This window comes from Paramisgurnus dabryanus, chromosome 17 (genome assembly GCF_030506205.2).
Source record: "Paramisgurnus dabryanus chromosome 17, PD_genome_1.1, whole genome shotgun sequence".
Lineage (NCBI taxonomy): Eukaryota > Metazoa > Chordata > Actinopteri > Cypriniformes > Cobitidae > Paramisgurnus > Paramisgurnus dabryanus.
In genome coordinates, this window is record NC_133353.1 from 25,486,729 (window position 1) to 25,501,293 (window position 14,565).

Here is a 14,565-nt window from a genome sequence, read left to right on the forward strand (position 1 = left end):
TCAATCCATTCATAAAACGATAAATTTGATACCTTGAATTCTCTGGGCTTATTTTTAGCGCTGTATTTTGTAAAATGTAGCTGTTCTTTGCTGCTTCTGACAGAGTTATTTAAAGGTGCAATGTGGGACTTTTAGAAGGATCTCTTGACAGAAGTGCAATATTATATAATGTACATAACTATATTATTAGTGGTGTATAGACCACTACAAGATGAACTGTATAGTTTTTATTAGCTTACTGTGGGTTCACACCAGCCGCGGAAGAGGCGGCAAAAACGCGCTATTCGCGCGTAGTTGGACGCTTGAACATTTGAGTTCACTCGCTTCATTCTCGCGTGAAAGCCGCGGGTGAAATTCTAGTCATTCGAGAAATTCACGCGGAAATCCGCGTCATGGGAGGGGCTTCTGTGACTCCGCGGAGACTACACCACTCCGCTCGCTTCCTGTAATCACGTCACTACTACAGCAAGCTCCTGATTGGTTAACGCGGCGCGGAATTCCGCCAAAGTTCAGATTTTTGAACTCGCGCGTTTCCCGCGGCAACGCTCAATTCGCGCGGAACGCGTCGCGGCTACCGCGTGTACCGTGCCGCAGGATGCCTAATCGTGTGTTTGCATTGACTTAACATGTAAATCATCCGCGCTTGCCGCCTCTTCCGCGGCTGGTGTGAATGCACAGTTAGAATGAGTCGTTTTCATCTACATACTAAACACCATGGGTCCCCTTACATGGAAGTCACCAGGTATGTTTCTACAGTAGTCCTTAACAGACAAACTGTTCTATAGATCACATTTTGTTATTACCTTGTTTCAGATGATGACGTGTTTCTTCTGTTGTGGCTACCGTAGCTTCAATATGCATTTTGAAAGGGAGGGGTGAGCTGTGGAGTGAGCCGTTGGCTGCAATTCACAGTCTCACCACTAGATGCCACTAAAGGTCCCATATTACACCTTTAATTTGTTTCTTTCTGTTTTTGTAGTTTACTAAAGGACAACACCACAGTTCAATATTTTACTATGTCCCTACCTCAACTTAGACGATACATATTATATTTTTTCAATGCGTGCACTTAATCTTTCTACAGCGTGTCGTGAATGTGTTAGCATTTAGCCTAGCCCCATTTATTCCTTAGGATCCAAACAGGGATGAATATAGAAGCCACCAAACACTTCCATGTTTTCCCTATTTAAAGATTATTACATGAGTAGTGACACAAGTAAGTATGGTGGCACAAAATATAACGTGGCGATTTCTTAAGTGGATAAACAATGAGAACTATATTGTATGGCGGAAGAGCACTGTGTTTGCAGCACTTCGACCTCAGCACGCAGTAACATCATCACTCCTGACTACTCCCCCTCTCGATCAAACTACCGAATATGTACCTCTAAGGCATTGTTTCCCAACCACTGTGCTGCGGCGTGACCAGTTGTTTGGTGTGCCGTGGAAAAATAACACTGCCACAGTGTTTGAAAAAGCACTTGAAGCTAGTTACCAGGTCACAGCTGCCCGTGTCACTGTCATCAATTCCAGGCAGGATATAATTTGTGTTCATCAAAACAAGATCAAGTTTCACATTAAATGTGAATACTATGTTTAATACAGTATAATATTCCAGTTTAACAAGTCATTTAAGCATTGCAATGCAGGTTTGTACAGATCTGTTAATGCTTATTGTGAAAAAAAAGTTGGGAAACACTGCTCTAAGGTACCAATATGTACCTCTAAGGTACCAATAAGTACCGCTAAGTTACTGATATGTACCTCTAAGGTACCAATGTGTATTTCTGAGGTACCAATATGAATCTTTTAATTTCAAAAATGTACTTTTTAAAAAGGTTCCGCCCCAGTGACAACTTTTGTACCTTTCTGTACCTTGTTTTTGAGAGTGAATGATCACGTACTCTCTTTCAGAAATATTTGCTTTACAAACCTTTAAAGTTTAATCCTTTGGCATTGTTTCAAAATGAATAGTTCGAAAGCCAGCGCATTGTGTTATCACACTAAGTGTTGAGATCAGATAACATTCCTGGTGACGGTAAGCTGACAATAATAATACAGCTGGAAGGCAATGGTAAACAAATTCTCTGCAAACATGGTTTGCTGGATCAACAGTCAACAAGGGAGGAAATTGGGATCAGTAGAAAATCCCTAATGGTGAACTTCACAGGGCCTACAACACGAAGAAAAGCCCTGCATGTGTACAGGAGTGTAATTACGAAGCAATAGGTCTGGAGCATTAGCCAGCTTGAGATGAAACACTGGGTGGGTTATTTGTGAGTTTGCTGAGATGGAACAGAGGTCAGGCATGAGTGAGTAAACATGGGTGGCATTAAATAGCTGGTAGTTTGCTGTTGGATCAGCTGTGTGTAGAGCTGTCAAGATTAATCCAACACAAAACACACAACAGGATAGGGACAGGGAGGCAGCCAAATGCAGGAACTGCTGCACACCATTTATATTCAGGATAGATTTATTTTCCATTAGCACACACGACAAGTGTTGTATTCTCTCTCAGAAATAAAGATACAAACTTTGTCACTGGGTAAGTACCCTTTCCAAAAGGTACACCCTTGTACCCAGAGAGTGCATATTAGTACTTCAAAGGTACATATTGGTAGTTCAAAGATACATATTAGGACCTTTTTTTAAAGGGTACTGCTCCAGTGACAGCTTTTGTACCTTTATTTTTGTTCATTGGGGTCCACACTGAAAATCTGTATAAATATGCAACTTTTACTAAGATAACTTTCACACAATAATAGCTATCCTACTGTATGAGAAAATAATGATATTGTATAGTTATGTTATGCATAATATCATACCATCAAATATTCAAGTGAAAAAATCTGATAAGACATAATATGACATCATTAAGCTATATGCCCGAGTGGGTGGTTCTACATTCGCCATTATGCTGTTTTGCCAATATGTTGGGCAGTTACCATGGAGCGTATGACCAATATAGGGGTTGGGTTACTGTCCTCTCAGATACTATCTGATCCATCACAAACTGATGCTGTTTAACAAACATATACAGACACTATACACCAAACATATACATGCACATAAATGCCAACACACAGACATAAACAAACATAGTTTCATATACACAATGTTTCATTGCATAGCTGCCCTTCTGTTGTATTTAGTTATCTTATTACTGAATTTCTCACATTTCTGAAACCCAGCCGATAGCTATTGCACATCACCTATCAAAAATGTAAGAATTATCAGCAAAGACAGAGCAAAACTGTGTATTTCTGAAACTTTGGTGGTGTTTGATGACATCAGATAGCCAAATATTCCAGGTGACATGACTGTTTTGTGTATATTACGTGAGGCATAAGACATTTATTGCATAGTCATTTGTCAAGGCCAATCCCACTGAAATAAAATATAGGTTTGTAAAGACCGTATCATGTTTCTGTCCATTTAAAGCACACGCAAGCACGTGAGCTCATTTGTTTTCTGTGCAAAACTGATAAAAGCTATTCACGCAAACAATGACGAGGCTCAAGTATTTGCACAACTTTCTGCAAACGTATTCAAATGAACACAATTCTCTCCTCATGTGCGTGTGCTTTGAAAAAGACACACCTGCTAGTTTTTTATATTAATATTTTCCACATTTTATAATAAAAGTCATCAAACAAATAGCCTAACACATGGTTTAAGAATAATATAGTGATACAAAGACAAAAATAAATCATTTTGTCAACAAGTTCAACAGCTGGACGAGATTCTTGTTCTTTCATGAAACTGATAGCAGCTAAGTGTTTAGCCCCAAAGCAAAAGTTGACTGAATTTAAAATTTGTATCCTCAATATGTTATGATCTCCGAACGATCTAATTGTGCATTTGAAGAAAAAATATATATCAAATGATTCAACTTAATATAAAGCTGCAAGAAAAAAAATACAAATAGGCTATTACAGGAAATTTAGAAACAGCGTGCATATTCTTTTTTTCGTGAACGCGCACAGCCCCGCTCTGGGTCTGCCTCTCTCTCGCTCTCTCTTTCTCCCCCCGTCGCGTGTGCACACGTTATAAATAAGGCTGTATGTTGGATGAGCTCAATCCAAAGGCGTGGCTGCTTGCAGGTGGACGTTGCTGCTCTCCATCTCTCAACTCTTTACAAACAGGACTTTTTTCTCCGTCAGGGGACTAAAATACTGCAAACATGCCTAAATGCCCCAAGTGCGAGAAGGAAGTGTACTTTGGTAAGGAAACTTATGTAAGATATTCGTGTATACACAGGCAACTTTAAAAATTTAATACATTCACATGTTCAAATGCTTCACTTTGTTGTTATAGCTTGCTATTTATTTTAATTTAAACATTGTAAAATAGACGGAATAAATGATTTACCAAAAGCTCTGGAGATTAGCAAGGAAGCCTGCTGTCAACTGAAACATGATGAAGAGACTTCCTGTTTGAAACTACTGCAAAAGTAGTTTGTGCAGACTCATTTGACTTTGACTTTAGCATTTGCAGCGGTAAAAATAAAGTTATACAGTATTTTATAGAATTATAACAATTTTTATTACATTATACAGTATATTATTTACACTTTAGAGAGTTAAAACCTGCATGTGGTTTTAAGTATTACTTATAAAAAATAAGTATGCAAAGACTTTACATTATTCTTAGTAGTCACTTTTTTTTAAAATAATGAACAATAAATAAGAACATTAAATGCTACATGTTTGTCAGTGTACTCGTTGGTAAATGCAAAACATGTTGACTAATATACTGTTTTGCATTGTAAAGTAACCTGTTTGCATTGTTTATTTAGTCAACCTATTTGAATTTTTAATACACCCTTTGTTCATATGCATTCAAGAATAACATGCGAGGCAGATGAATATCATGTCACATGTTTGCAAACACTTGCTTCCTCAAAGAAGTCCCTGTGGAATTTAGTGGTATATATAATTATATATTATAATTATATTAAGACAAAAACAGTTCTCTCTATTGAGAGAGTCAGGGCTTGGGGTTTGTCTGTCTGTTAAACTTATTGTCCATTCGGTCTTCTATCTTTATGTTAATTTACATTAATTTACATCTAGTAGGCTCCCTTAGGTGTTTTTAAACACAAAGTCTTTCTTTGAATGTGAACCGTTGAATATTTCATATAACAGTTGGTGTGTAGTTTATATTTGGGTGTGGGATATTCATCGAGTTCTGTCTGTTATGTAAGCTTGCTGGATTTCCTCCGATAGCAATAAAGATGCTCTCAGATGTCTCTTCACTTATCCCACATTAGATTATTCTTGCAAAAAACTATACTTTTTTATTTACAGTTCTCTACAAAAGCTGTTCTAAACATGTAAACTCTCTTTCAAACAAAAATCTCTTAACATCCGTGTAAAAAAGGATTTGTTGGTTCAACATAAAAAAGTAAATTACTTGGTTGCCTTAAAATTTTGAGTTAATTTCACTTAAAAATATAAGTTAACTCAAAAAAGTTGTTGTGTCAACTAAGTTGAATTAACTTTAAGGAAACCCCTAACTTACTATTTTAAGTTAAACCAACTTTTTTACTGTGCAATTTTCATTCACTGTTCTAACTGTGGGTTCACACCAGATGCGAGTTCAACGATTTGCGCGAGTAGATTACATACAAAGTCAATGCAAAGACACAATTAGAAGCGTCCTTGCGTGGGTCGATGCAAATGTTGCGATATGGGCGGCGGGTTTCCCGCGAAAACACGCACTATTTGCCTCAAACGCGTCTTCGCCCAAGTTGAAAATATTCAACTCGAGTGAAAAAAATCGCATGACACAAAGTTAAATCCCGCGAGTGAGTAACACGATGCCCTGCGTTTGGTGTGTACGTAGCATAATACCAGCCGCGTTTGAGGCGTAAAATTCTCGTATACCGCGTCTAGTTTGCCGCTTGATTCACGTGTGAAAGCCACACTTGAAATTCCAGTCATCGAGACATTCACGTGGAAATTCGCATCATGGGAGGGGCTTCTGCGACTCCACTCGCTTCCTGTAATCAGGTCACTACTAGAGCAAGCTCCTGATTGGTTAACACGGCACGTTTTTCTGCCAAAGTTCAAATTTTTCCACCAAAGTTTCAATTTTTCCCGCGGCAATGCTCAATTCACGCCATTTGCGCAAACTAGACACGCGAATGAGGTGGAATAGCATCTACCGCACCGCGCTAAACGCCTCATTCGCGCCGCGAGACCTCCAGACGCGCGTCAACACGTCTTCACATTGACTTAACGTTGAAATCACTCGTGCTTGACGCCTCTACAGCGGCTGGTGTGAATGCAGCATATACTGCAGCCTTTCAGAGATCTTTGGTGCACAAATTACACCATAAAGATTAAAAAGCAAAGGTTGTAATTAAAAAAAATATTTTCAACCTGTGCATTAACCAAAAAAATGACTTAACACTGTAAAAAGATGCAGCATGAAGTTAAAACAACTTGATTCAAGTCAAATCAACCTCCTATTTTAAGTTTTGACTTTTGATAAGTTGACATAACTTATATTTTTTTGTTACTTTAACTTAACAAATTAAGTGAAACAATTTCAACTTTTTAATATGTTGATTTGATATTATTTTGTAGAGTGCAGGTTTTTTGTAAATGAAACGAGGGGTTCATTTAAAAAAATACACATTTTTTTTCAGTTATTCTGAGGTATGCCTACTAGAGGTATATGTACTAGATATCTACTAAAAGTTTATAAAATGCAAATCCATTTAGAGATATGCTATCCAAGCAATTTGCTAAACTGATATCTGTTGTAAGTTAAACAGTGCAATAATAACTTTTCAAACATGTTTCCCCAAACTCTCCCCCCCATATTTGTCACACAAACAGATGCATAGCATTGGTTGCGCAAAAGTTGCTATTTTTGGCCGGATGCTAAACCACAAAACATGCTTTTTCCTGGTAGCATCACAGTTCACATCAACCCTTACTTTTAAAGTCACTGCATGCTGGGATAGGAAATACATGTAAAACAAGTGCACAGTTTCTTTATCCGTAGTTGTGTTAGTGTGCTGTCTGCATGTGTAAAAACTGCAAATGTTATCACTCCAAATCGGTGGTTTGTAGATTGTACAGTCTGTCTAGGACACTTTGTAATGAAACAGTCCAATGTACCAAAGAAAAAAGAGATAAGTGTGTGTTGGCCTGCTGAAGGAAGTTAGGTAATAACAGCCCTAGGTGTGGTTTAGATGACCCAACTCATTCTTCTTGGCAGTATTGGGACAGACTGCTGCTCCCAAACCCAGTGAATTCCTTTCTGCCCTGTTTGTCCTTTCCAAATGTTATTTCTCACATGGACCATTGAGTCTGCATCCAACTCTCCAAATTTGTCCGAATCATGTGTCCAGCACTGAACAAAAGAGCTTCCTGTATAATGTGACATGACTAACTGTGTCGTCTGTGACGAGCGGCAATTACAGCAGCTTGCAGCACTCCATAACAATAGTCATAATGTACAGCATGTGCTACCCTTCAACACACTGTGTCTGGAGCCTGTGCTAACAGCTCATTTCATTTTTAACACGCATGAAGGCAAATGTTAATCCCCCCTTTGTGCATCCTTGGGTTGCTCTTGCCAAAAAGCTGAAAGTGGCTTTAAACTCAAAGAGCGATAAATCTTTTGAACATGAGGAGTATGCTTTTAAGCAGACTTCGCCTAAAACCTCCCTCGTAAAAGGAACAAATTGAGCGTCTCCTCCACTGGAGACGTCCAAGCATGCAAAAGTTTGTCTCATCTTCCCACATATTTTACAATGTTCACCATAACGGCTGTTTCTGTCTGCTGTAGATAATGGCTTCTTTATCGCCCTCTTTTATAAGGGAAGGGAGGAATAAATTCCTTTGGGAGTGTCCTGTGTCCGCACCCACCGTGTTCTCACTGTCATGACTTTATCGGCTCTGAGCGGAGAGATCATACAGATTCGAAAAGACTTGTTTTAATCCTTCAAGCTCGCCGGACGCAGACAGAGACTATCCGTCTGATCTGCAAACAGTTCAGAGCATGAGCTTTGTTGACTTTACAAGCTTATCCCGTCCCTACATGAACTTCATGAGCGTGCCAAATCAGCCAGTTTGTCCATGTCTGGATGACTTTGTTCTGAACCCTTTATGAAAACATCTGTGAGAATAATGAGTGATGGTAGATTCTTCCCGTCTTTCATTGCATTTCTACACTGATTTCATAAGAAAATGTTGTGATTTGATAAAACAGAATATTGGCTATGAAAATTTTCAATTTGTCCTGATTTGAAAAATATGCATTCTGGAGGATCATCTTCAACATTTGCCTGAATGTACTGTACATGTTTTCAATATTTGTTTGAATTAATGATGTTTATCGGTGTGTTTCAGCGGAGAGAGTTTCGTCACTTGGCAAAGACTGGCACAGACCCTGTCTGAAGTGTGAGAAATGCAATAAGACCCTCTCAGCGGGCTCACATGCAGAGGTAAGTTAATAGCCTTTTTAAAAAAATGCACATTATACCGCCAAGCACTTTTTGGAACAGATCACAGATTCATTTATTAGTTAGGTTTAATGGAGATTCTTGTTATCTTTTGGCACTTTTTACCTGACAAAACTAAGGGGTTACACTTTCAGTGTTATGGACCCCATTAAACTCCATTAATATTCTCTGCATTGATGAATGTGTTTTACCTTACAGCATGAAGGAAAACCCTATTGTAACAACCCATGCTATGCTGCACTCTTTGGACCCAAAGGTGAGTCACCAATCTGCAATGTGTCAAAGGCATGGATAATTGCTCTGTTTATGTGCTGTAAGGTTATCGTTTTACTGGAGCATTGCATTGTACGTACTGATTTACTTCATAAACCTTTAGGGGAAGGTTGTGGGAATGATCATTACTAAACCAACATAATTTTATGACAATACATACAGATTTACCAGGTGGTTGATTTGTATGAATTCGTATGATCTCATTTGTATGTTGGTATTGTACGATTTGCTTTCACATCCAGCGACGTTGGGTTCAGATGCGGGGTTGGGCGTGGGGTTTGATTTATGCTTTTTCCTTATAATCGTACATGTTTGTCAACATGTAAAAACACACAAATTCCCTTCACCCATAAGTTATTCAAAATTTTAAGATACAATCATCTTGCATTTTGCAGCGACACCCAATGCAAAAATGGCACTCTTTTAACTTTTACAACACAATTGACTTAAAGGTGCAATGTGGGAGTTTTAGAAGGATCTTTTGAAAGAAATGCAATATAATATACATTACTATTTTATTAGTGGTGTATAAAGACCGTACAAAACGAAGTGTATTGTTTTTATTACCTTAGAATGAGACGTTTTTATATACATACAAATACAACATGAAAGTTGACGTCATGTTTCTACAGTAGCCCTAATCGGGCAAACTGTTCTATAGAGCGAGTTTCGTCCCTACGTTGTCTTACTGTGGGTTCATACCATACGCGAGTTCAACGATTTGTGCGAGTAGATTACATACAAAGTAAATGCAAAGACGTGATCAGATGCGTCCTCGCTTGGGGCAATGCGAATGACGCGCTATGGGTGGCGCGTTTGCAGCGAAAACACGCGCTATTCGCCTCAACCGTGTCTTCGCCTAAAGTGAAAATATTAAACTTGAGCTAAAAATTCGCATGACACGAAGTTAAATCCCGCGAGCAATCTAGAGCGAGTAACGCGATGCCCCACGTTTGGTGTGTACGTAGCATTAGACAATGATGTTTGTCCTGTGGCAGCTACCGTAGCTTCTCATTGCGTTTCATTTTGAGGTTGGTGCGATTCGCAATCTTACCGCTAGATAACGCTTAAACCAGCCTGATCACACATTTTACGAGTTGGCTAATTAGTATGAAGTGAATCGTGCAAAAACGTACGATTCTCATGAAAAAACAATAACGAAACGCAACCCCTAACCCGGCACCTAATCCCAACGTCACAGGGGTCAAGGCAAATCGTACAAAAATCTACGAATGTGGTCGTATGAATTAATATGAGTTAGCCAACTCATACATTTTGTATGAATTCTCGTGAGATAGCGTTGGCTTAAAACCACATTACACCTTTAAAAATCTTGGCTAAATGTTTTATTTACGAACATTACCACTTCATCATTTATGTTCTTAACCATGAAAATATGCAAATGAATATAAATGATAATGTGATATATGATAAATGATATATTACATAATTATTTAAATGTCCCTTATTTTGTGTTTTCATAAAAATGCATGCATGAAACTTAGCTTAGCAGGCTAATCGTAGGTTTTTGTACGATTTGCCTTGACTCCTGTGACGTTGAGATTAGGTGCGGGGTTGGGGGGGGTCTAGGGGTTTAGCCTACTAAGCTAAGCTTCATGCTTCATTTTTATGGATAGCATGCTAATCAATTAGCCTGCTAAGCTAACATCAAATGGGCAATTCCGTGCAAATGTCAACTTTATCATGAAAAGAAACATTTTTAACCATACTGATCTCAGATGTCAGTATTTGGTGCCTTAAATGTCCATGCAAAGTCTCTGATAAAGTTTTTAAAGGATTTTTCATTATTTTCCATAGTTGAGTAAGTGCAATTTTCAGAATTGTCAAATCCATTACTGAGAAATGCCACATCCATAACATTGTATCTTTCTCATAAATGCACATACAAATGTTAAATTATAATAAATATTAAATGTTCTTTGAAGAGCCGTCCCTTCTTCATTTGTTGGGTATTATACTATTATTGCTTCACAGAAGTTCACAGAATTCCTACAAAGTATGTCTCCCAAAAACATTGTGTCCTGTTTTTGTTACATCCGTAACACGTGCATGTTTCCCGAACATGAGTATAGATTGATATTATTTTTTGGATGTACGAACTCCCTCAATGCGGACAAATTTTCTCATATGTTTTGCTTTTGTTTTTCTACCCTTTAGGGTTTGGACGTGGCGGCACTGAAAGCCACACATTTAAATAAACTGTTATACAGGTAAGCTAACTTTATACTGTAAACTTATCAATTGTTTTGTGTAACATTTAAAATAAGAGATATTTAACATGGTCTTCTTTTCATTTACAGGTTTACTACCTTTTAAATGATGTTTTTAGAGGCATGGATGCCACTATTTTATCCACCTATGGCTAAACCAAAAATAAACATGACCAAATCATTTTGAAACTACTAATTTGTATAAAAATGCTGTCTGATTTAGCGGCATAGAGTGATGTTTCATTCTGTTTTTAATTGAAGTGAACATTGTATACAATAAATGTCTGTTTTAAACTACTGCCTTTTTGTTCAAATGATCTTGCTTTTGTAAACACATTACCGGTTGACAGCATCATCAAGCCATTTCCACTTTGAGCAGCTAACAGATGTCTTTAAAAGCTAGTATTGTAACAGTTTCCAGAGCTGTCGAACAGATGTGTGTAAATTCAGAGGCAGCCCACTATCAAATCACTGCTGATGTCCGGGAAACAGCTCGCCCAAGGGATTAATCGGTAACTTTTGATTCAAAGTGTCACAATGGGCTTGTATTTACAATATCCTTGTATGGTTGCATACCAGAGTGAACACATGTATGCTCACACCGAACCCACATACATTTCCATGTGACTCAGAAAGGGAGTGTCATATACATCACAGAGATCAGAGACTTCCGCCCGTCGGCTGTTTGACTTGTGTGTACCCGCACCTCTTTTGCTCCTTTCCACCATCCATTATTGAACAACTGCTGGCGGGTCAGAGGACAGCAGTCGCTATGGTAACAGACACAAACAGGGGGCAACAGTAACTTGGCCGCCTTTACCCCTAAACAAAGATCCTTTATTACGATCTGGAGGAAAAAAGGCAGCGAGAGAATGAGGTGTTATTTTCCAAAAGTCAGCTTTGCCATTTAAAATATTTTTTAATGAAAGTAGCATTGGGCACATACGCATCTATTTTTATAGAGATCTAATTGAAATCATGCCGCTGTGCAAGTTTGAGCCACCGCCATCTCTACGCTATTGTAGTTACCTCACAGGGAGAATATTTCTTTGACTGAATGTTTTGAGACTAAACAATTGGACTGAAACTTATCTTGATCTAAATGTAACCCATGCTGTCTGAATGAATCGGAATGCACACATACAAATTTTGAGCTATAGTGAAAAATTACGATTTTATACCCAAACATGACAATTCGCCAGCGGTAGCCCTTCCCATTCACTTAAACGGTGCATCTTTTTTGTCGTTTTATTTATTGGTTTCTCAATTTCTTTCTGTTTTTTAAAACCATTTTCGTTTGTGTTTAGAGTTAGATTTGCTTAAGGAGGTTATTTAATATACAGGTTTATCCATGTTTTTGTCTATTTTTAAGCCATCGTCGCTTGGAGTTGGGGCTATAATTGGGGTTTGGATGTCATTTTTATATAACAAAAAGTTGTTCTAACCCTTAACCCAAGCGTCAAGGGTAAAAAATTGAACAAAAATCGAGAAACCAATAAATAAAACGACAAAAAGATGTGCCGTTTAAGCAAATGGGAAGGGCTGGCGTTTCATATGCACACCAAATTGGAATTTGCCGTATGTATTGCACGATTTTCACAATTTGCGCTATTTATACGCAACTCCGCAAAAGCACCATTGACTTCCATAGTAGGAAAAATAATACTATGGAAGTCAAGAGTGCTTAAAAACTGTTTGTTTATAAACATTGCTTAAAATATCTTCCTTTATGTTCAGCACAACAAAGAAATGTATACAGCAAGGAAAAAATTGGGTCATTGGGTGCCGACAATTATGTGGTTAACATCATTTATTAAAATATCTCATACAGGTTTAGAAGAACATGAGGGTGAGTAAAATGTTTATTTTTAATACATGTGGTGTGCTCCTTAAAAAGCAACATACTGTTACATGTGGTGCAACTTAAATAAAGTCAAATCAATATGCATTATATGCACCTACATCATATACGTGTGTTTGGTTTTCACACACAAAAAAGCTTTAAAAAAATGTGGCTTTTTGCAGCCACTTTTTAAAGAACTGGTTTCATTTAAGGCAGCAAAATAATGGTACTCAGACTGACGGCATTAGCTATACAACTGCACATTTTTACTTCGAACATTGTAATCCTTTTGTTTAAGGGCAGTCTTGTAAACTTTTAATTTTATGACAGGACATTTGTCAGTTTCCCCTCTGTGAAAGCAATGTTAAATGGGCAAGCATCACGATGTTATGCACCAAAGAGGTTTATTGCTTTTCCTCAAAAATAACGCAGTAGTTTTATATGATTCCCAGAGTTACTTGTGGAAACCTTTCACCAATTATATCGTACCAGTAATGATATAAACCTTTCCCAGGACATTTAATCTTATGGTGTTTTAAACATGACCTTATAAACAAGCTTTGTGTTTCTGCATTCGTTTTCAAATAGACATTTTAATGAAACCCTTATCTTGACTTACGTTGACTTTTGCTTGATAGCAACTCACCATTTTTAAGTTGGTATCCTTGTAATAGCAGCTCTTATACTTTGCTGTATAGATTCAACTCTAATAAAACACACCTGTGTTACCTTATCACGATACAGACTGAAAATTATAAGCGGGTGTGGAACCAAACGCTGCGTCAGAAATCATGTACTGTTACAGTATGTACTACTGAATTAGATGTAGATGGAGTACCTCATGCTTTATTGTTTTAAACAGTACTATATCACAAAACTTTGTGAGACTAGGTAGAGTATTTGTGGGTGCAGTATTAATACATTTCGGGCATACTGCGTCTACATTGTTTTCATTGTAATGTGACCCCTATTTCTTTTAACCTATGGCATAATCAGAACAACCGCAACCATAATTTACATATGTGTTGTTGAAGAAGTACAATAAAAACACAAGGAATACATTTCTTCATACCTAAATCACTTAAAGAGCCATTTTGCATTTTTGTATTTTTATTTTATTGACTTTATTAAGTAAATTGCTCAGCTAGGGTGGCCATAGAATGCGCATTAAAAAATCTAGCTGGAAGTAGTAGGTCATCCAGGTAATTTTTATGATTTTAAAATGAATTTGGAGATACTACTCCGTTTGCATGATTTCCGAGTGCCGCAGAGATAGCGATTTTTGTAGACAGAACTCAATAGCGAGTTTAGCACTTCTGGTTCCAGCGTCCTAAAGTCAATGGGTTTTTAGCTCCTTAAAAAGATTTTGGGTTAACATAAGCCCCAAGATTTCATCACATTTTATTCTATGACATAAAAACACCAGTAATACTCCAACTCATGACTCATTAAAGTGTCTGTAAAAGGGCAGTTGCTAACAAGTTGCTACATGGGACTTCAGACTTTGCCAGAGACTTTAAACATTATCCAACATGGGTACAATTCCCAACGAATATTAGGAGTATTTCCTGATAAGGAAACATGTTATTAAATGTGTTTAATAAAGTTTGAAAGAGCAGTCGGAAGCTTGGTGGGGATGATAATGATGTCCGTGAAAGGCCTTGTTGTAGTTCGTTTGTAGCTTATAAGGTTAGCTTTTAACTCTTTCCCCGTCATTGACGAGTTATCTCGTCATT

The 14,565-nt window shown here is 37.7% G+C and overlaps 1 protein-coding gene across 1 annotated transcript; it reads left to right on the plus strand.

Moving 5' to 3' along the window:
- Positions 1-4,032: 4,032 nt before the first annotated feature.
- Positions 4,033-11,284, plus strand: crip1 (cysteine-rich protein 1). The gene is made up of 5 exons (XM_065288524.2): positions 4,033-4,223; positions 8,370-8,464; positions 8,681-8,738; positions 10,934-10,986; positions 11,077-11,284. Exons 1-4 carry the CDS (start codon positions 4,184-4,186, stop codon positions 10,972-10,974), a joined length of 234 nt encoding a protein of 77 aa, XP_065144596.1. The 5' UTR covers positions 4,033-4,183; the 3' UTR covers positions 10,975-10,986; positions 11,077-11,284.
- Positions 11,285-14,565: the final 3,281 nt, after the last annotated feature.

Coding starts and splice junctions, on each gene's coding strand:
- crip1 (XM_065288524.2), top strand. CDS start 4,184: ATGCCTAAATGCCCCAAGTGCGAGAAGGAAGTGTACTTTG. Junction 4,224..8,369: donor CGAGAAGGAAGTGTACTTTG/GTAAGGAAACTT, acceptor GGTGTGTTTCAG/CGGAGAGAGTTTCGTCACTT. Junction 8,739..10,933: donor TGCACTCTTTGGACCCAAAG/GTGAGTCACCAA, acceptor TCTACCCTTTAG/GGTTTGGACGTGGCGGCACT.